At 37.9% G+C, this 23,406-nt stretch overlaps 1 protein-coding gene across 1 annotated transcript in view; it reads left to right on the top strand.

Moving 5' to 3' along the window:
* Window positions 1-3,470: 3,470 nt before the first annotated feature.
* The window catches only part of LOC139730860 (nose resistant to fluoxetine protein 6-like), a 52,123-nt gene continuing 32,187 nt past the window's right edge, over window positions 3,471-23,406 (top strand). Inside the window, exons 1-7 of the mRNA XM_071641735.1 lie at window positions 3,471-3,503; window positions 5,109-5,340; window positions 6,307-6,449; window positions 7,935-8,022; window positions 17,379-17,552; window positions 21,515-21,608; window positions 22,856-22,948. Of these exons, the coding sequence (XP_071497836.1) occupies window positions 3,471-3,503; window positions 5,109-5,340; window positions 6,307-6,449; window positions 7,935-8,022; window positions 17,379-17,552; window positions 21,515-21,608; window positions 22,856-22,948 (857 nt within the window). The remainder of the gene's footprint in view (window positions 3,504-5,108; window positions 5,341-6,306; window positions 6,450-7,934; window positions 8,023-17,378; window positions 17,553-21,514; window positions 21,609-22,855; window positions 22,949-23,406) is intronic.

Genomic DNA, 23,406 nt, shown 5'->3' with positions numbered 1-23,406 from the left:
TACAATGATCCACATTTCTCTGTGACCGCTTAACCAAATTGAATCAGGTTTTCTACAAAATAAAGGAAGTCTAAATGGTGTTTTAGACTCTAAAATAGCATTCAGACAGATTAGTTATAGTTGGAAATTATCAATGCAAAAAATCCAATTGTATATATATTTTTTACATTCTGTAGGTCTGTCATGAAATTTGTGTGTAGTCTTCTTGATCAAAATCATTTTAACCCATGCACTTTAATAGTGTAATTTTATATTGTCCCACCACAAAATACACACATTTGAATTAGGATAAAAGAATGTAGGCAAAGAAAATTCTTTCCTCTATGTGTCTGTTACTTAAACTCTATTTCAATAAGATATTAGGTATTTTCACATGGTTACCTTGTCATCGATGATGAAACCACTGATGTAACGAGAATGGAGTCAAAGTATTACAAGCCAAACTAAGAATACATCCTAATATGGTATTCATACAAATTGTATTGATGTGTAACAGCTTGATAGGAGTTACAGTACTTGCAGGGATGTAGGATATTACTACCAGCTCATTTTTGAATGTTTTCACGGGGCCACAAACTGCACTCTGTAGCTATATAGGTACTACCTCTTATTATTTGGATGTCCATTACCCTTACCAGAAGAAATTATGTGGTTGCAAATGTCAAGTTAATGAAAGAGTGACATGAGATTTATGACAATATGAATGATGGACATTGTACTGAATAGTTAGAACTCTCTTTTGGCTCAACTGTTGTGAAAGTTGGCAAACTTTGAATTGATCCAAAGATGAACCAGCTTCCGTGTAAATACACTGTATCACTGTTTGGCAAATAGTCAAAGGAGGTAGAAAGAGGCTTGCAGTCCAAACTACATGTGTACTACAGCTGATTGCAGGAAATCATTTAGATTGAACTTGTATAGTGTACTGTCATGCTGTATGCTATCGTCATTTCTTAGCACAAAATAGTTCTACAAGTGTATCGAGGTAAACAAAAGTTTCCCTTAGCCTGGAGGCCCCCTTTAATGAGGTGAGGTGATTAAGGATATGTCATAGATATACTTTCTGTAATTTCAGGAGAAGGATATGGCATATCATTTGCATCAATCTCTGTAGCTTTTGTATGCAGATTGCCGTGCATAGGGATTGAGATATGACTGTACCTGGTAATATACAGGTACAGTGTAACAGTATATAGATGCTTCAGCATTATCATTCATTGTTCTGTTTGTTTTGTGTAGTGTGTGGAAAACATTTTTACAACTAGAAAAGCACTCTGAGAGCGCAGACCTCCGCCAAGCATGCAGCTCATTTCCACCACTGATCTTGTTCTTCCATAGAGATATCAGTGATTTCCACCCATACATACTTATAGCATTGTGTGCTGAAAGTCACCCGATTTCCCAATATAGAAGCCTTTGTTATGTCATAAACCCTCAGCTGAACGGCGCGCCTCGCCCTAGCAGAAACTAGAGCATGCACTTTATAGTGCGCGCATGCAAACCTCAAATACGTGCAGCCTGAACTCCCAAGTTCATTGACCTTACCTGCCAAAATGTCAAAAATCCTTCATAAATTCCCCCCAAATTCTCGGATCACTACCAAAATTTAATCATTTGTTACTTGTGTCATTCTGAACCTTTCCTGTAAGTTTCATCCAAATCCGTTCACTACTTTTTGAGTTATTTTGCACACGGACAGACAAACGAACAAACAAACAAACTAATGGTAACGAAAACATAACCTCCTCCCTCGGCGGAGGTAATAAATGCAGTATACTAAGTATACATTTACATTGATAAGCATCGTAAACTCTGGTACTCTGAGGCAAACAAAACCAACTAGAAACTCACTATTTTGTTGAATTAAAAAGTAAAAACTGTATTTTGTACAGCAGTGTACTCTGGTTGCAAAGAGCAATGAGTGAAGGTAATTTATAAGACATTATGCAAGAAGATTTTATTGTGCTAGAAATCTTAGCACAACAATTAATGATTGCTTGTAATACAATGTACAATGTACATCAAATCTAGATATCCCACAATTCGACATTTTTATTTCCATGCTGCAGAGAAGTTGTAATGCAATGTTTTGCAGGTGTTAATAAACAAATGTCCAAAAAGAGCACTTCAGTTTGTGGATGCTTCATTCATCAGTCACAACAAACTCAGTGAGCAGCAGTTCATTGTCCCTTTTAATATTTTCAGCAGCAATTATGTTTGTGTGCAGAGAACAGGAGCTAGACAAAAATCTGTAAAAAAAATGTATGTCTCAAAAGTAAAATGTAGTATGTAGAATACTACTCAAAATTGTAAGAGAATGCATTAGCCAATTACTTACTCAGAAAGACTTTCGAGCAGTTTTTATTTACAGGAAAATTATTTGTACTGGCATATTCTGAGCATGATCTGGTGGTTTGTGTTGACAACCAAATGATTATAAAATGAGACTTGTACATTGTATATCAATGAATTCAAATACAGTCAAACCTGTCTATAGCGGCCACCCAAGGGATACGTAAAAAGTGGCCGTTATAGACAGGTGGCCGCTATAGACAGGTAATCCAACTTTGTGTGCATTGCTTACATGCATGTATCATCATTGTATACATCTATAAATACTTACATACAATGTACATATCATATTGTGTGTACGTATGCACACGTGTGTATCATGCATAACACAATGCCGGTGTTTATGAAATTGGTGCACAGTACATGTACATGTAGCATGTGCATAATCGTGAAGAAAGCTTAACACTAGTGCATTACTGTGACTGAATGAGTGATGAATGCAGCTTTGGCAATCACTGAACGTTGCCCGGGAATGACTGGCACGGCTAAAAAGCAGAAAAACACGCTGAATTATCGGCTCGGCTACGGCTCCATCGGGTTTTTGGCCGCTATAGACAGGTTAAAATCTACCGCGGGAAACAAAATTTGTGGCCGCTGGCCGCGTTAGAGAGGTGGCCGCTATACACAGGGTCTTTAACATGGCTTTTCTCTCGGGGGGATTTTTCAATGGCCGCTATAGACAGGTGGCCGCTATAGAGAGGTGGCCGCTAAGGCAGGTTTGACTGTAGTTGCCAAAAGTGATGAGGAAAAGAAGCGACTTTTCAAGACAATATAGCAGGGCTGCACACTAACCCATTTTTTTTTCTACTGGTCCCACCTGTCTGTCAGACCAGTAGGCACCTATTTTTTTTTTCTACTGGTCCATTCCTGAAATAGTTAGTGGTCCCACAGTGATTTTTACTGGTCCTGGACTGTCAGACCAGTGCCAGTGTGTAGCGTTGTATGTTGAGAATGACCATTGAAAGAAAAACAGAGAGAGGGATGGAGAAAGAAAGAAAGAAAAAGGCAAAGGCATAGTTATTTTGTAGTTGCAGACTGAGCTTATCAAGGTTTTGGTTGTCAATGTAAATAGGTTGCCAGTGGGCGGTTCCAGGCTGTGTTTTGTAGAAAATAGACCTATGGACCTGTCCACACAGACCTGGAAATACAATGTAAGTGCACAACTGACATCAAAACAAGGCTGCACACTGGCACTGGTCTGACAGTCCCTGACCAGTAAAAATCACTGTCGGACCAGTAATTTTTTTATTATTATTATTATTTTTTTTTTTTTTAGGAATGGACCATACAAAAACCAAAACATAAAAACTGGGTACCTACTGGTCCAACACACAGGTTGGACCAGTTGAAAAAATTGGTTAGTGTGCAGCACTGATAATTATCAGAAAATCAGTCCATCTCAGTATTGATTGTCTTTTTAAAGAAATCTTGGCAATTTAATTTTGCATTGTGCAGTGTGTGTGTGTGTAAAGGCCACATGAATTTCAAAGTTTTACCTCTTGCATTAAGATATAAAAAAAGAAGACATTTTTTGTGTGTGCATATCTCTTGTAGCTGCTTGCAAGCTAGTGCATTCATACACTGTAGGGGGTTTATTGCCACTTTGTGTGATATCAGATGGTCTACTTCCAAGTTCATATAACATCACTATGGCTAAACACATTTGGTCTTCTATCAATTTCGTCCAATGCCTGCCATACATAATGCATTTGTCCCATACGTAACATTATTTAATTGCCTAATAAATAATATTTCTTTTACCATTTTTTCTTCTTTCTATGGTATTTAACTTCTCTAAATAATAAATTAGAACTTTCCAAAAGGGCATTCAAATAACCTTAGAAATTTCACGAAAAAAACCTAAAAAAATGACCTCAATTTGTTTCGTATGGGACATCTCATGATAAGACACGAGCTAATTTGCATAATCTTTTGCATAATCCCTAAATTTTCATACCAAGTTAAACTATTTGATGAACTTCTTATGTCCACATATTAATCAAATATCATTTGCTTTCCTTTGAATAAATATGTCCCATGTATGTAACACTGTATTTTACATTTATGCAAATGAAGCCCTTGAAATTTGCATAAATTTACATAATATAATTTTCTCCTCCATGGAAATCAAAACTTCAACTCATAAGCTTCAAAATGATACCAAACATGTCAATATTGAGCAAAGATTAAAGGGATAGTATAGTATTGGTGGAGATGAGAATTGGGCTTTTAACTTTTTGCAAGATACCAAGAAAACACTTATGAAATAGTACAGAGCATACCATTTTAAGAGGAATTCAAAGTTTATTTGATGAAAATCGAGTTTGGAATAACTGAAACATCCAAAAACAAAGTAAAACAAAGCGATCGTAATAAAGTGTGGGTCCCACACTTATTAGAATCGCTCTGTTTTGGATATCTCAGCCATTTCAAAACCAATTTTCATCAAATAAACATTGAATTCCTCATGGAATTACATGCTCTTTCATATTTCATAAGAGGTTTCTCATTATTTCATCAAAAAATGTCAGAAACCTGAAATTAGATCTCAACCAAAACTGTACGATCCCTTTAAATTTTGCCTTCTGAGGGGACCTTATCTTGGACTTGCCCATATGTGTAGACTGTAATTGCTTTGCATCAGTGTGTGTTCTGGGAATGCAGAGATTAGACAGTCATGGGGATGAACCTCCTGTGAAAATGTATGCCTACACAACATTTGTATGCTCATCCATACCCTTGTCTTACACTTACAGATGACTTCAGCGCAGCCAGTAAAACATGGGATATGGGTGTCCCTGCTCATCCTTCTTGTGGTGGCCATGATGGTTCCATGCAGCCAAGCCATCACTCCGAACGTCATCAGGCAGGTTGTGGCCCAAGGTCAAGTTCAGACTGCAGCCAAGTCTCTCAATAATGTGTCCAAAGCCTGCAGTGATGCAGTAGACTACCTGCTGTTCCACAGTCCAGCAACGCTGAAGGAATATGGTATGGGACATTCCTTTGCAATCTAAATAATATACTTCCTTTTTGAAGCATGTCATGCTAAGAGATAAATTATGCATTAAAATATAAATAAGAACCAGGTACTAAACAAAGGACTACGGATTAGATGTAGTAGTGTTCAAAAGGCAAGGATCTACATACCTTGATGTGGTGAATGTCTCACTGGGTGAGATCTGTGAAAGTGGTCAAATTATCAGGCCAGCCTGCACGGCTGCAGGGTTTGTGTTTCTTCTAACCTTTTATGGTTCATTACCTTCAACATGGCGACATTGTTGATAACTTGGTCACTCCCACAAAGGCTTTTAATACTCATTATACATTTTTCTCTGTTCATATTCAAGACGTGGTTTGTCGCTGTGAGCTATGTCTTGAGAATATGAACAGAGAAAAATGGACTGTTTGGAATGGCCTCTGTGGGAGCGACCAAATTATCGGACAGGTGGCCATGTGAAAGGTTATGGATAATAAAATGTTAATAGACGAAACCCTAAACACAAACCTGTATTCATAAAGGTTTGCCTCTTTATTTAGCCACTTTCATTGACAGATCTCATTTATTCAATGTTCCTTCATGATAACACTCAAATTTGGAAAAAGGGCAATTTGTCATTGTTGTCTTGAAAGTACATGAGTTAGGTCATAAATGACCTTTGTCAACATTACTAGGTACCAATGGAAAGAAGAAGAGTTCTTCTTTCCTCACAACCAACATTGTGCTCTTCATAGTTGACCATTATGAAACAGTAGCCCACCAAATTTGGATTACCTCTTTTGAAATGCATTGTATATTAACTTGCTGTCTAAATTAGGTTTGTTCAATTATCAGGCAGTATTATGTCTGATACCATGTATTCTTGTAAAATTCCATGCAATTTCCATTCTTCTCTACTGCTGCCTGTGTAGCTGAAAATCTTGCAATGATAGCTCTGCACTCTCTTCTTTCAACAGTGTTTGATTCCTATGGAAAACCACAGGCGGGTTTCCTAGAAATGAACTGGCGATGGCTCGGCCACTATGACGAGTGTCAGGGTATTCCCTCCTACAGATACTGTGCCACCATTTTCACAGGCGACCTGAGTGCCCTCTCTTCGGTGAGAAGTAGGAGTAACCCTGTTGATATGACATACATCTGTACATGGATGCTTCCCATCAGTTGTACCTCGCCCAACTGATAAGTGCAATGTTTGATGTGATTAATTGATCTTGTTTTGTTTTTTGTTTTCTGTTCTTGTTTATTTTTTTTGCTTTCAGCCAAGTGAGGTGACTTTTGCATGCCTCTGCACAAATTGTGCATGAATTGTGCATGAATTTTGTAGACCTTCAAGACATACTTTCAGCAGATTGTGAGCAAATAAAACCACATTGATTTAAATCAAAAGAAAACGGAATGGATGTAGCTTAAATGTGTACTTGTAGACCAGATGTTACAGCATGGCCAAAAACAAAAACAAAAAAACCACACACAAAAAAAACCCTCCTTTTCAGGCATTAAAGAGAATTCTTTGTGTATGTAGATACCCTTGATATTGTTTTCAATTTCTATTTTGTGTGTGTGTGTGTGTGTGTGTTGCCTTCAAAAGAAGAATTTGTTTGTTTTTTTTTAATCTTCAAAGCTACAGTTTATGGTCACCCATCATTACCATATCTTGGTCACCCTGTGATGAATGTGAAGTGATTCTTGTGATATCTGATCAAATTCTTCAAAAATCTCTGGTAGAGCCTACAAATTAAAATTGTATTTCAGTAACTTATTCTATCCACAGATAAAGTCAATGTATTTTAATACTCAGAATCTGGTATACAGCATTAGTTGTTACTATGTATGTGTAAGGCAAGCCTCAGGCAAGTTTTTCGGTTGTCAGGAGAAGCCTCATTTGTTATAGAGGCATCCATGGAAAATGGTGAACATGTTTGGAAACCGGTCCATTTATTTCAAGACGCTATAAATGAGCTGAGTCTACTATTCAAAGTAGTTGGGTTTTTTATTTTCCTTCCATCTAAACATCCTTACTTTGTTTGTTCACTTCTTTATGAATGGTTTATCCTCCTGTATTTAGTTAACTGGAAACATACTGAATATGCCAAATATTTAGCGAGTGTAATTCTTCGCTAGTTAGGACTTCCTGACAATTTTGCGAGTGGTTAAATTTGCGATCCTGGGACACAGTACTGAGCAGAGAAATGTATGCGTACATTTCACATTCATGTCAGGATCAGAGGTAATATATTCATGTGTTTTTGAATTTGCAAATAGCACCTGACTCACAAAATCAGCAGAAATAAAATCTTCACAAAATAAATGGTATATACAGTAGACAGTGGCATGTGAAGCAGTGTGCTTGACATGTATGCTTTGGCTTAATACCTGTGAGGAGACTATTTTACTGTCCTTCTAAATATACATTCAATTAACATAATCTTAGGGAGGATGGCTTTAATATGGGGGTGGTGGTGGTTGTGGTGGTGTTGGTGGGGGGGGGGGAAGGGACACAGATAAACAGGACTGTATAAAATTGTTTGCATGTTCAAGGGATTACGAATTGTAAAGTCCTCCTCTTCTTTCTGTTCATCAACAGCCAGTGAATCTAACTCTGACCTTGGGAGTGTGTGTACCTGAGCAGTGTTCACAAAGTGATGTCCAGACCTACCTGAAAACTTTACTAGGTAAGATCTAGTATGCAAAGCTACTGATTATTATGTTCTTATAGTATTTATTGTGTTTGTTTGTTTTTTTTCTCATGAAAAATGAGAAATATGTTTATATCACATGGTGAAGTGAAAAGGAAATCTTTTACAAGACTAGATGAAGTAAGCTTGTCATGAGTAAGTTTTCCTTCTTTAAAAAAACAAACAAAATATAATTCATTGCTCTCAAAATATATTCCCACTGTGCATCAGTATGTTGTTGTTTTATTTGTTTGTTTGTTTCTGCAAAGGTTAGCAACCCAGAGTACGTATGTTACAGTAGATTATAAAATCATCACATCTGCCCTTCTGGACTTATTGCGTCCTGCGCAGTATGCTAGTAGGCAAGCCATTTTGCACTCTGAACTTCATGCTCTCCAATTTACTTGCGTATAGAATTTCATTGTCATGGAAGTGAAAATGTCAGTACGGTTGAAGTTTGACACTCGATGAGACATACATTTGAAGAAAGCAATGTGTGGGTTTTCTGAAGTGATCAGCCATTGTATATTATATGTTTTGTTTTGAAAAAAAAAGAGCTATGTATGGCTTCTTAGTGTAATGGGGCATGATCCATGATGATTTGTGGATGGAGTGTTTTGTACAAGTGAATGAGAGGAATTTCCCAAATTTGGATGATTAACCCTATTTAAACTGGGCTATTTGAGACCAAGCTTTTACTGGGGGGGTCAATTTGACCCCCCCTTCAGATCTCGGCCGCCGATCACGCAATCGCTGCAAAATTTTGCCTGAAGATAGAGCCGGACGTCAACTACAAGATTACATGGTCATGTAATAGAAAAATATTGGCTTTCTATCTTTGGTAAATTAATTATGCAAATTTACGCATGAAATCATATTTTCACCTATAACTAAATTAAAATGACTGAAGGATCTCTACATTTTTGTGTCAGAGTTCCTCAAGACATATCGAACAATTTTCTTGTAAAAAAATCGCAAAATCAAAATCAATTTCTTTTGTTTTTTATTGTTTTGTTAATTTCTTATGTATTTTATTGTTTTTTTCGACCTTTTGTTTTCTATTGGTTTTTTGCCAAAATTTGTTGCGGGCACTTTTTTCAAGCTTATCTACATTAGAATTGATTAATTTCAATGGTTAAAAATTGATATAATGTAATTTATATCAATTTAACAAAAAAATACAACTTGCATTGGATTTGCACACGATATCATGAATATGAGCCGTTTTTGGGTTGACATGCATATGCAAAACATTACGTAACTTCAGAACAGTGTACCCGGATGTCGCAAATTTGGTCTCAAAATATGCGGGAGACTTCAATTGAAAAAGTCATGAAATGACGTGGCAAAATCTTCGCGCGTTGCGGAATCGTGGTGCGAAATGTCGAGGGGGGGGGGTCAATTTGACCCACCCCCCAGTTGGAATAGGGTTAATAGTACTCTAAATCTAAAGTGAAATACAACAATGCCTATCACATTGTTAGGTCACAAAATATGTGTGGATGCACATGAAGAGCTTTGAAGGTGACCATGGATTTACAGACACTTCAACCGGCCGTTTGACATCACTTTCCAAAAAAAAATAAATAAATTTTGGTTTGTTTTTTTGTTTTTCAGAAGGAAAGAAGAAAAAAAAAGACATAATGCAATAAGTGGCATGTTGATATTATTGATGTTTGTAATTCAATTCTTTTTAGCTTTTCCCCCCAATGTTATGTAGGTCTAACACCTTGCCCACAGTATAATGCTTATTGAAGTTAAATGCAACCGTTTAAAAAAAAAAGTGGAAGCTCTTCTGGCATGAAGCTGTGTATACAGTATATGCATAGAAAGAATGAGCAAGTCTTATTTGATCTTGTTCATACAGACGGCGCTAGCATACCTGTGAAACCATTGGGCAATGAGTCAGCAGTCATTTGCACTGAGAAAAGTCACAAGCCATTCAGTGCTGGCTTTATTGGAACAATGTAAGTACCTGTGATAAGGGTTGGCTGTGATCACCTTCGACTAGAAACTGAATACTGTAAAATGAGGAATGTTCGCATGCATTTTGATTTCACAAATTTCGCAAGAGCCAAGATTTTCAAAATTAAAATGAACATGAAAGTTCTTGTCTACACTATACTCGTACGCATTGTATGTTAAAGGCAACTTGCAAAATTTCCTGCCATGAAAAAGGCCATCGGCTCTAATTTGCGAAAATTTCATGCCACAAAAATATTGTTTTACAGTAGTGGCTCTCTCTATGTAAAATGCCTTATGGCCACAAAAGTTTGAGGTTCTTCCAAATGAAATTCAATCCAGCTAGTAGGTTATTGTTCTAATATATGTAAGAGTCTTATATTTCTCTGTGTATATAGACCTGTCGAATGTCAAAAATTGCAGCAGAACTTTAAGAAATTGTCGTAATAGTTTCAGCAAATTATCATCATTACAATGATACACTGGACTATGAATCTAGCGGAATTGTTGCTCAACGATCATAGCATGAATGCACACAAAGTCTACCTGAAATGATCCCTGTTCCCATTTGTCCTTGTTTTTGTTCGTCATACAGATTTTTGTTTAGCTTCATTTTTGCTCTCATGCTGCTCGGAGCGCTGTACGACTTGGTAGTACGCTACAACAAAAAGAAGAGCACCATGCCTTTGGTCAGCACCAATGTGACGTCTATTAACAGGGAAAGGAATGGGGTGGCCGAAGCTCCACTGGACGACAGAGAGCCAGAGTCTAGCGCAGATAATGTGAACCTCATACCAGCTCCCATACAACCAAAACCAGGTAGTGTTGATTTAAGTTTGCACCTTCCCTACTATGACATCATGGAGTCACTACCAGAGTGCAATCCCTCCACTCCACTCCTATGGAAACTTTCCAACCAGACTGCCAATAACTGACTGGTACATACTTGATCCTACCACAAACATGTCTCTCTTTTTATGCCTCCGCCACGAAGTGGTGCCGGAGGCATTATGTTTTCGGGTTGTCCGTCCGTCCGTCCTTCCGTCCGTCCGTCCGTCCTTCCGTCCGTCCGTCCGTCCGTCTTTCCGTCCATCCGTAATGAATTTTGTGGACAAGGTAACTATCAAAAACTGTTGAGGTATCCTAATGAAACTTGGCATGTATGTGTATTAGGGGGTGAAGTTGTGCCTATCAACTTTTGGGTGCACGTGCTCAAGGTCAAAGGTCAAAAGGTCAAGGTCAAATACATAAAATTTCACTATTTCCACCATATCTATGCAATGCCTGAAGATATTTTCTTGAAACTTAGTGTATACATGTATTACCCAATTTAGATTCTCTGGTGAAAGTTTGGGTCATGAGGTCAAAGGTCAAAGGTCAAAAGGTCGAGTAAAAGTATTAAAACTTCTTTTTTTTCTCTGTAAATTGGAAAATTGTTCAAGGTATCTTCATGGAACATAGTATATGTGACCGTGCACCTCAAAACGAACATAAAGTCGCACACACTGGTTTTGCGTGAGGACTGAAAACAAGTGAAATGGGTCAACCTAGCCGAACTTGACTTTTTCATATTTTCTGAAAGAGCAGGTCTTCTTTTACATTATGCTAAAATTTGGTATCGTGAAACGGGCAGGAATGTGTGTTTTTTAGCAGTTTATCTCGAACATTTTTGATAGAATAGTGTGATTAGGTGTGTCTTCAGAATCCCTTTTTCATTTCTGAAAAACCTTGTCCACACTCTTCACTTTCAACTCTAATGACTTTTGAAAGGATAATGCTACTGCTTTGAAAGTTGACATTAATTATGGACAGAATGTGTTAATGAGGCATGCTTAATTTCAGTTTAATCTGATAATCCCTTCATTGTTGTTACTCCAGTGGTTTACTTCCTGTTTTTTGTCCCATTCATCTCACAGCCAGCACGGTTTGGTAAAGATTAAGCGCTTGAATACACACTGTACTTCAAAGCCTCTTTTCTCAGCTCACACTTTTTCTGAGATTGTGCTTTCTTTCCAATATTTAGATAGGTTAGGAGAGTCCATTTGATTTGAGTTATACATCATTTTAAAGCTTAAAGTCTGCTCTTTCAGAATATGGTCTTAACTAAAAATTCATGTCTGGCGACTTTTTGTTTGTTTTGAGGTGCACTGTCACATATATACATGTACTGACTGGCAGTGATTATCTAGAGAATGTAGGGTTCATGGGGTCAAAGGTCAAGTGCAACACTTCAAAATTTTACTATTTCCCTCATGTTCATGCAATGCCAGCAGGATTAGTATTTTTTTTTTTACACTTGGTGTATGCATGTGTAACCTAATAGAAATTCTCTGGAGAGTATTTTTTTCTTTTTCTTTTTTTATTGCCTCAAAGGTCAAAAGGTCAAAGATCAAGTGAAAGTGCTTAACTAACTTTTTCCTCCATATCTCGGAAGTGGCTCAATTTATCGTGAAACCTACTGCATATCTATGAATGTTCTACCTGAAAGTGATTATCTTATGAATTTTAGGGTCTAAGGTCAGATGAACATGGTAACAATTTACTGTTCAGTACAGAAATTGCACTTTTTCTCCATACCGGTACCATGAAAATTACTCAATGCATAAATGTATGAATGGGTCAAAGTCAAGTTAAAGTCCTTAAATCCCCAAATACATGCTCTCCTATTCATCAAATTAAACCAAGTTCAAGGAAGGTGAACATTCAACACATTTCTGACAAACTTGTCATTTCAATATTTTGCCAGTTTTGTGAAAATGTAATCACACATTGTCCACATGTACTATCTAGACCTGTTAGGAGAATCATGCAATTATGGCGGAGGCATACCAGTCGCCATAGCGACATTTCTAGTTTTTTTCCTTACTTGGTTATCATTCACACCCTACCTAGAAAGAAGCAATGTGGGCATATTTGCCTTGGTCCAGCACGCAAGTGTCAAAGCAGGGGTTGAACCCTAGACCTTCTCATTGAAAGTGCTGTGCACATACCACATGACCATGCCCAAACTATATCCTACCTATGAATTACACTGCATTAGAAATCATTGCCATAAAGGTTCATGGTATCAGTGACAATGTGGCTTTGATGAGCCTTTTTATTGATGACAATTCCTGTACAGCTGTCATTTCTCAGATGTTAAAGAGCTACAATATGTGTCTGCAGGGTTGACAAATCTCTGTGATTTGACCGGAGACTCTCTGTAAATGCACTATCAAGCACTAACTGGTTTGAGAGCACATCACTTGAAAGAATCTTGCTGATTGTGTAAATGCTATTTCCACTTGGCTGTGTGCATTTGATAAATATCTCAAGGATTTCTGATTAGAATTCCATGAATCTCCCTGACTGTTCCCTTTTAATCTTGGTAGCTCTGCAAAAGAAAAAAGAAAAATAATGATAAAATAATACTAATAATGAATAGATAAAAATGATCAAATAAATTAAATAAAGATAATAGTGTTGATAATTATGATAATGATAATGAGAAGAAGATGAATAAATAGAAAAACAAGTAATGAAAATAAGTTATTAAAAAGAAGTCACTTACTTGGTGTATGTGCAATATGCATGAACAATGTCTTATGTCAACACTGTATCTTTTATGACCACAAAAGTTAGCTTTGGTGTGCACATAATTTATTCTTGCCATACTAGTCTTCTGAATTGGATAGCTCTATTCAGGTTAAGCAATAGGCTCATAAATCTTAGTCTCTGCTTCATAGAAAATCACCAGTGCAGAGTGTTGTATTACATATAACGATTCGCTAATCGCAGATTCCACCTCTAAGGAATCTCCACTGTCATCTTGTAATGAGGCATTCTCAGTTGAAAGGGGGTTATTATCCTTGATCCATGGGTATTATTTCTTTGGAAGAAGTGATATGCAGATTATTCTCTTCCATTGTTCCATGCTATAAAATGTGATGCCATTGTGTCTGCTATACCAGTAGGATTGTGGCCTATTCATGTAAAATTGTCTGTTTGATTGTACGAACTTTAGCCTTGTACTCTAGGCGTGCTGTAGAATTGCACTTTCAATGCTCCAATATCTTCACCTTGGATGTCTGTCCGAAAAAGTTTTGTTTCAAGATCCATATTTGGTGTCCATTAAGGCTAGGGGGAACTGAAGAGAGTCAGTGGTGCTTTCATGATTGTGAAACTGTGCCACCTTGAGTAGGATCTCATTCACTTTAACTCTTTATGTGCCATGGTGGAAACCCCCTGTGTGCCACGTTATTCTGAGACAGGAGGGTAGTCATGCTCTGAGAAAGAATTATGTTTTTCCAATTTGTATAACTCCTACAAATTTCTGTTAAGACGGGCATACTAGTAGGCAAAGTTAAAGAGGAATGCCAAGCTTTGTTTCGATATAAACTGTATGACGAATCTATTTTCAAATTTTTTTGTTTGGAATGACAAGTTGCTACATTTAATACTGTAAAGGCATGACTTTTGCACATAAAACCGTGACAAAAACTTAGAATGTACGAGCAAATCTAGTTGGGAACGCCGCTTGATAGTCAATCGCCACATAGAATGCAAGCCGTATATGAGAGGAACAAAAGCACGAGAGACGCTTTCATTGTGCCGCGGGATTAGCAGTGATAAGTGATTTATCGATCGGTTTTGGCGGCTTTGTTTGTTGAGCAGAATATGCGAAGTTGGCAAGCCATCGACTGAGTCGGACGTGCGAACGTGGCACATAAAGAGTTAATTGAATATCTCTATGGAGCAAAGTTCTACATTTGTCTGGATACAGTGCCCTCCCACTCTAATGAACAAGGTTAAAATGAAATTCCGGTTAAAACAAAGTAAAGATTTAGGCTTTAACATTATCAGCCCTATGTTTTTTCTATTGTTAATTTGTTCAGTTATGATGAAATTTCGATATAGCAAAAGAAAAGTGCCGTTCTCGAGCACTTCTTTATAACGGGAGTCCACTGTATGCTCAAACCAAACCAATGATGCAGAGACATCGTAATAACATCAGATCTTGATAGCCACAGGGACCTGATATTCTAAATGTGGTCATCATGACACTGCCAAGCTTTGGAGAACTCGGTATCAAGTTCAATCTGACTGTGAATCATTACCAACATTACCACTGCCTCTACCACAACTTACTATTTCTGCTGAAACTAAAACTTCTGTCACATGTCTGACTCATCGTCAGAGCTAGAGAGATTTATGGAATGCATTCTTTCACTCTGCAGCTTTACTTTAGAAGAAAACATTCATACCGTCAAATTATGGTCATGGTCTTTGTCACATGATGAAAGAGTGGTCAATTACATATTACAATGCAACTGTCTTTACACCAAATGGTTTTTAAAATGCCCTCATGCTGATAGTGTGAATGGGCTTTCACTCAAAAACTAGTGCACATGATAAATGTTATGCAGATGTATTTTTGTGCGTGGTTGCCTTATGATTAAAGAGATGATATGATTTGTCCTTTGATGTTACAACGAGAGATTTTGTTTAAAGTTCTCTTTTTCAACAAAATAAAGAGAAATGCCACATAAACAAATGCAAAGGGTGCCTTCAACACAAAGTGGGGTGCGATCATTATACCCCTGCCAAACGAAGTTTGAAGGGGGTATATAGGAATCAGCGGACGGTCGGGCGGTCGGTCGGGCGGTCGGTCCTTCGGCCGGTCGGTCGGGCGGTCGGGCGGTCGGGCGGTCGGTCCGTTGCAAATCTTGCGTCGCGAACTACTTCCTCAGTTTTCAACCGATTCCCATAAAACTTGGCACAGATGTATGCCTTGGGTTGTAGATGTGCAAGACATATTTTTTGACAGTACCCAAAAGTACGTTGCCATGGTAACGGCATATTATGGGCAAAAATGGGTACAAATCTTGCGTCGCGAACTCCTCCCACAGTTTTTGATCAATTTTTATGAAATTAGGTACAGATGTTCATCTGAATATGTTAATGTGCAAGACACATATTTCCGCAGTGGCAAAAAGTGCGTTGCCATGGTAACGGCATGTTATTGGTAAAATATAGAGCAAAATGCTTCATCAGTGTTCTTCCAATTCTCATGGAATTCATATTGAATGTTTGTCTTAGGATATAGGTCAGCATGACCCATTTCTTGACAGTGACAAAAAGTATGTTGCCATGGTAACAGCTCACATATTATGAGCCAAAATGATGGAAAATTTTGTGTTGCAAACTACTTCCTCAGTTTTTGCCCAATTTCCATGAAACTTGGTACAGATGTGTGCCTTTGGTTGTAGATGTGCAAGACGCATTTTTTGACAGTACCGGAAAGTACGTTGCCATGGTAACGGCATATTAATGGCAGAAGATCAAGGAAAGATCTTGCGGATTTAACTACTTCCTCAGTTTTTTGACCAAAGCTTATGAAATGTGGCACACACCTTGATCTTGGTGGGAAGATGTGGAAGACATATTTTTCGGATGTGTCGGAAGCTGCGTTGCCATGGTAACGGCATATAAATGGCAGAAGATCAAGGAAAGATCTTGCGGATTGAACTACTTCCTCTGTATTCGACTGAAGCTCATGAAATGTGGCACACACATTGGTCTTGGTGGGAAGATGTGCAAGACATATTTTTTGGACATGTCGGAAGCTGCGTTGCCATGGTAACGGCATATTAATGGTGGAAGATCAAGGAAAGATCTTGTGGATTGAACTACTTCCTCAGTTTTTGACAAAAGCTTATGAAATGTGGCACACACAATAGTCTTGGTGGGAAGATGTGCAAGACATATTTTTCAGACGTGTCGGAAGCTGCGTTGCCATGGTAACGGCATTTAAATGGCAGAAGATCAAGGAAAGATCATTCCTTGGGTAAGACTGTCGTCACGGGGCGGGGGTATTAATCACCTTAAGTGATATTTCTAGTTGTTGTTAGGCTTGATTAAGACTCGTTTTTGCAGCAGTAATTTCAAAATAACTACAAATTGTGTAGCAATAGTTACAGTTTCCATACATGATGCAAGGGTATCAGTATACATAGAGTGAATGGTCAATAGTGCAATGGTACAAGATTTCACATGAGGTGAAAGATTGAAGTGCTCTGTTCAGTGAAGCTATGCCAAGTTGAATAGTGCACCTCATCTTTCACCGTGTGCAAAATCTTGTTCCATTGCACGAGTAAACATTATTCACTACCTTTTTCATACGGCATCTCTGACATCAATAGATGTGGTCTGATCATTGAATTTAGCACAGAAATGGCAACCATTTCCTTGAAAGGCAACTGAGTAGCTGACAGCCACAGCGTGCGATGGTACTTTTAACTGAATGTCACGTGATGGGCAGTCAGCCAATAGGAAAGCTACATTAGTTTTAGGTGTTGTTTAAAGACGGTTAGATTTAACAGATGACTGCATCACTATTGTCCTCCATGCAGCCAAGTGGGAGCAGTTCCTCCTCGGGTTCGCCTTCAACCGCAACCTGGCAAAGTTGATGAGCACCAAAGGGTCGGACCGCAGCATCGCCTGTCTGAACGGAATCCGTGTGCTCAGCATGGCCTGGGTGATCCTTGGCCACACCTTTTTCTTCGCTATGGAGATGGGGATCACAGGTCAGTCAGCAAGAAGGCTGTTATCTTTGCCACTGAACCTCTTGCTCCACGGACCCGTAAAAGCCAAAGCAACACGGCATAAAACAAAATGTTGACCAACATACAGTCAAACTCGGATACCTCGAATTCGTCGGGACTGAAAAAAATGGTTCGACGTACGCGAATTTCGAGGTACGCGTACGTCGAATTTTCTTCGACTTATCCGATGTTTATCGATGTTCGACGTTTATCGATGTTCAACATGGTGTCTGTTATAGTGCCTACTGATTGTTTGCATGCTTGTCAATTTGAATTGAATCAACTTTTATATGAATGAATTGAGTGAAAATCGGAAATGAAATAAAAATTTCAGAAATAAAGATTTTGGTGGCCCGATCGCGCCACCAAAAAAAAAAAAAAAAAAGTCGGATGTTTGCCTTTACTTTTGAAAATGAACAGCGGTAACAATCGGCTACGTAAGATGCTAAAATAAATGTCAGAGTTTTGCGTTTAATTGTGGAAATGAATGACGGTAATATTCGACTCGGTATGATACTAAAATAAATGTCAGATGTTTGCTCATACTTTTGGAAATGAATAACGATAAGACTCAGCTCCGTATGGTGCTAAAACTAATGTTAGATATTTGATTTTGCCTTCGGAAATGAATAAGGATAACATTCGGCTCCGGAAGACGCTGAAATAAATGTCGAATTTTTGCTATGACGTTCGGAAATGAAAAACAATAACATTCAACTCCGTACGATGGTTAAATAAATGTCGGATGTTTCCTTATACTTTCGAAAGTAAATAGCAATAGCATTCGGCTCCGGAAGATGCTAAAATAGATGTCAGAGGATCGTTTTTATGTTCGGAAGAAAATAGCAGTAATATCCTGCTCCATCATGTCCATATGATGCTAAAATAACTGTCTGATGTTTGCTTTTAAATTTCGAAATGAATAACAGTAACATTCAGCTGCGTTTAATGGTAAAATCAATGTTTGATGTTTGCTTTGACGTTCGGAAAAGAGTAACAATAATATTCAACTCCTGACAATGATGAAATAAATGCTGGATGTTTGATTTTATGTTCGAAAGTAAATTGCAATAACATTTAGCTCCGGAAGATGCTAAAATAAATGTCGAATGTTTGCTTTGGTGTTCTGAAGTCAATAACAATAATATTCAACTCCGTATACGCTGATAAAATAAATGCCGGATGTGTGCTTTTACGTTCGAAAGTAAATGTCAATAGCATTCAGCTCTGGAAGATGCTAAAATACATGTCGAATGATTGCTTTTACGTTTGGCATGTTTGGAAGTGAACAGCAGTAACATTCTGCCCCATACGATGATAAAAAAAAATATTGGATATTTGCTACGGCACATTTCAAAATAAATATCAGTAACATTCAGCTATACGTTTCATGGTCCAAAATGTCTGATGTCTGCCTTGACATTCAAAAATGAAAAACAGTAACATTCGGCTCCGTGCGATGATAAAATACTTGTCAGATGATTCATTTCACTTTCGGAAGTGGACAGCAGTAACATTCGGCTCCGTTCGATAATGAAATAAATGTCGGATGTTTGAAATGAATAACGGTAATATTCTGCTCCGTACGATGCAAAAATAAATAACAGATTGTTGCTTTAACATTTGGAAATGATTAATGGTATTAATCCGCTCAGTTAGATGCTAAAACAAATAGCGGATGTTTGCTTTCACGTTTGGAAATGGATTAGGATATATAGTATTCAGCTCCGTAAGATTCTAAAATGAATGTCGGTTGTTTGCTTTTACATTTAAAAATGAATAACGGTAACTTTCGGCTTTTTTACAATGCTAAAACAAATGTTGGATGCTAACAAATGTCAGCAAATGCTCCCATTTTCTCATTTCAAACGTAAGTTTTGACCTCCTCAATATATGGGCATCAACTTTTATAATAATATCTACGCCTATTTGTCAAATCTTTAAACACAGAGTAAGATGATTGAATTTTCTATTCATTTGTTTTAGACATGGACATCTGTATCACTTCAATAGTGCTTAATATTAATTTGTCTATGTTTAGTAGGACCGATTTAGTTTTTCTAATGTTTTTCCTGATTTTTTTTTTTTTGTCACCAGATTTTACTTTCGACCACCAGAAAATAAAAATCAATGATATTGGTGGCCCGATAAAACTTAGTGCGGAGCCCTGTGTATTCTATTCTTCATTGTGATCGGCCTATACTTCCAGATTTTCATAATCGCATTGCTGGAAAAAAAAAAGTTTCACTGCTTGCGTTCTCGGGGAAATAAACTTCATGAAAGGCAAAAAAAAAAAATAGTTTAAAAAAAGGCACTACGAGGGAGATTGATGTTTTGACAGTGGAGCGTGATTAATGGCAAAGATATGACTGTCAACGTAAGCAGGTGCGCCCCGACGGTTGAGAAATCTACGCGCACGGTATGACTGTCTCGATCAAAAATCAAAACACAGTGGTTAAAGAAAAGCAAATGATGGGGCAGCGCGTAGTGCTATCGTAAAGCACTCCATTGGCACGGGTGCTATGTGCATACCATGTTCGTATGTTGGTAGGTGTTGGGGATTTTCCTTGTCAGCTGTGTATCGGGTATTTCTTCTTGGGCGCGCGATTGTTCTGGGCCCTGTTGCATAAAACCCTTACCGCTGGACTTACCGCTCCTTTCTAGCGGTAAGTCTTCAAATTAGCGGTAAATTTTAGAATCCTTGATGCTGATTGGCTGTGAGGCCTAATTTTGACGGTAGTTACCATTGAAATTCAACGGTAAGTTTTATGCAACGGGCCCCTTCAGAATATTTACAATCGAGTGTGAAAACATTTGTGACATGTCTTCGCTGTCCACGCGCGCTTAATCGGAGATGCTGAGTGATGTTTACAATTTCGATTCGAGCAACGTGCTGGGAAAAACAATAAGTTAATTAAGATCGGGACATTAGATTTCCCTTCGAGGTAACCGAACTTCGAGTTAACTTTTTCGAGCTACGCGAATTTTAATACACGGAAACTCCATAGGAACAATCGGGACTTTCATTTTGCCCCCGAGGTAAGTGATATTCGGCTTATCCGACGTCGAGGTATCCGAGTTTGACTGTAAATATCAATTTAATACAAAGATTGAATCTGCTTTTGTATTAAAAGTAATGTAACTTGTGGTACAGTTTGAAATACAAGTTGGAAGTTGAAACGAACAAAATGGCTCCTACTGAAATGGAAATGGTCAATATAAATGCAGAATGTAACAAAAAACAAGAGCATTCTACCATCTGTAGGTGGAACAGAATGTAATATCATTCCAGAATAGTTTTCACATGCTTTTGAAACATTTTTTGATCACTAAGGTCATTCATATCAACATAACTGTCACACGTGTCATAATTACAGAGTTCAATGCCGCACAGTATTCATAAGCATCTCTCCATTTTTCCCTTTTCTTTCAGCCTTTATGACCCAAACTCAAAAAGGTACAGTAGACCATGGTTTAAATGAAGTCCATGGACTAAAAGAAAAGTGTGAGAATAAAACTACTACTACATGCACCAATCAGTCATCTGTTCCTGTATACTATTATATGTGCCATATAGCGAGACAGTCTAATTTTTTTGCAAATCAGAACTTCGCGATGATTTTGCGTGTGGTGAAATTAGCGATTGTGTACTAAAGGGCCTTCAGTAATCAATGGAGATAGGTATGAGTGCATGTTGCATTATGTCGGAATCTTGGTCAATATTTTCGTATATATAGACGGTATATCTCCAGCCATGTAATTTCATTATAAAGAAACAAAATGAAAACCTTACAGTGAGATATACTTGTAAACCTCAGGTCAGTGTTGGGAGGAATATCAGTTGATAGTGTGATCTCAGTTTTAGGGCTTTTTATGTTTTATGTATTTTCATTGTTTTCCCCCATTTTTTTTTTTCATTTTCTCCCTTTGTGTCCTTTACACAGGCAACCTTTTAATTGCCTACGGCTGGTTTCAAAACTTCGGCTTTCAGGTCATAAGCAATGCTTTCTTCTCCGTGGATAGCTTCTTCTTTCTGAGGTGAGATGTTCATTCCTAAAAAAAAACGAGTATTATCAGCTTGTTCACATTCTGTCATGATTTCCCACCAAACTTGATCAGTGCAAGGGGAGATGACACTTGAATCAGAATAGTATACTGACATTTTTATTTTGTGTTGTCTTTAAGCGAGGCAGCCTTTAAGTTTCCTTTTGTTTTAAGGTGGGCTGGAAATATTTTCAAATCAATCTACCTAAACCAGAGTAATAGAGTTCAGTTGAATTAAACTGTTACCTTTGACCTCAGATGTATTATTTCAAGGCAATTGTCACATCAGCCCTTATCAAGCTACAGTTGGGATGCTTCTGGGCAAGTTTCTCTGATGCATAGAAAGGAAGGAATCTAGTACAGCATATCTCCAGCCTTAGAATTACCAGGACACACTGGGAAAACTTGCTCTTTGAAGTGAGGGTTTCATTCAGTTGGAATTAACTTTGAGATAGTGAATAAGCCATTTCAGTTGCACTTTGCACATGAGCAGAAAAAAGGTCATTCGTTTTTTGTTTTTTTTAATTCACTGGGATTAAGCATCTGTGATGTAATGATTATTGATGTAATCCTTATAAATGCTGCTTGCCAGCACATCCACCTGACAACAAAAGTGGTATTTGGCAGCATTAATAGAAAGAGATTGTTAATGCATTCAGTGCAAAATAATGAAATGGATGCTTTCCCCAAGTGTCAATTGACAGAACATTACAGTAATCTTGTCTACGCAAGTTCATTCTTTATAGTTTTAACAGGATTGATAAACCACATAAATTGTTAGGTAAAGCTTATGCATGATGTTGCTGTGAAAACAAGTAAAGTGCCCCTAAGTGACTGAGAAAAAAACAAAAACCAAGAACGGTCATTCGTACCAACTTGCCGGTGAGCTAACTCCAAACTGGCTTATATATTGTGAATACTGGCAGTCACATCAGTAGAGCAAAGGCCAAGACTCTATGCCGTCATAATTTCCTACAGGAGAAGAAATCTTTTACGATAATTCCTACACGTAAGTGGGTCCAAATGTGCTCATTGACCTGTAGTCATCTGTATGCAGTACCTTGGTCTGCAAACTCGAATACAATCATACCATTTCAGCTTGTTTTTAATAGCCAATCTCTAAATGGCACAAAACAATGAGCTGATTTTACTATAACATGCATTTTCCATAGACACCTGCCTGAGAATACTCAGGACCCGTCTTCAATGGGTTAAATTTTGCCTCTGATTTGCACCCGCAGTGGCTTCCTCTTAACCTTCATCACTCTGAGGAAGATGGGTGAGAGAGATGGACGCATCCCATGGGGATTCTTCTATTTCCACAGATATTGGAGGTGAGACTTGCACCAGCTATGCACACCCGATGCACGCTGGCCCTTGTAATTCTTCCTATTGCGTATACATTTGTAAATGTAAACATTTCGTCCCCAGCAGTCAAATTTGTACACTGATCATAAGCTATGTGCAAAAGAATGAGGTGATCTCATACACCTGCGCATAACTTGCAGAGGTCAAGTGAGGTCACATTTATGGTGTTGTACACTTCAGGGTCCCATTTCATAAAAGATATTTGGATTGCAACTCTTGCTGGAATGGCAACTCCCCATAGCAACAGCCAATCAGGAAGCTGGATTCTTGTCGTTACTATGACAGTTGCCATTCCAGCAAGAGTTGCTGCTATCATATCAACTTTTTACGGAATGGGGCCCTGGTAATCATAATGTGAAGTTACCATGCAGCAGGACCATCTGGATCTAAAAACCAGAGAATGGATAGCAGGCATATTATTTGT

This window comes from Diadema antillarum, unplaced genomic scaffold (genome assembly GCF_040938485.1).
Source record: "Diadema antillarum isolate AM-2024a unplaced genomic scaffold, OU_Dant_1.0 seq00000340_RagTag, whole genome shotgun sequence".
Lineage (NCBI taxonomy): Eukaryota > Metazoa > Echinodermata > Echinoidea > Diadematoida > Diadematidae > Diadema > Diadema antillarum.
Note: the sequence above shows the minus strand (reverse complement) of the source record. Positions and strands in the feature narration are given on the sequence as shown.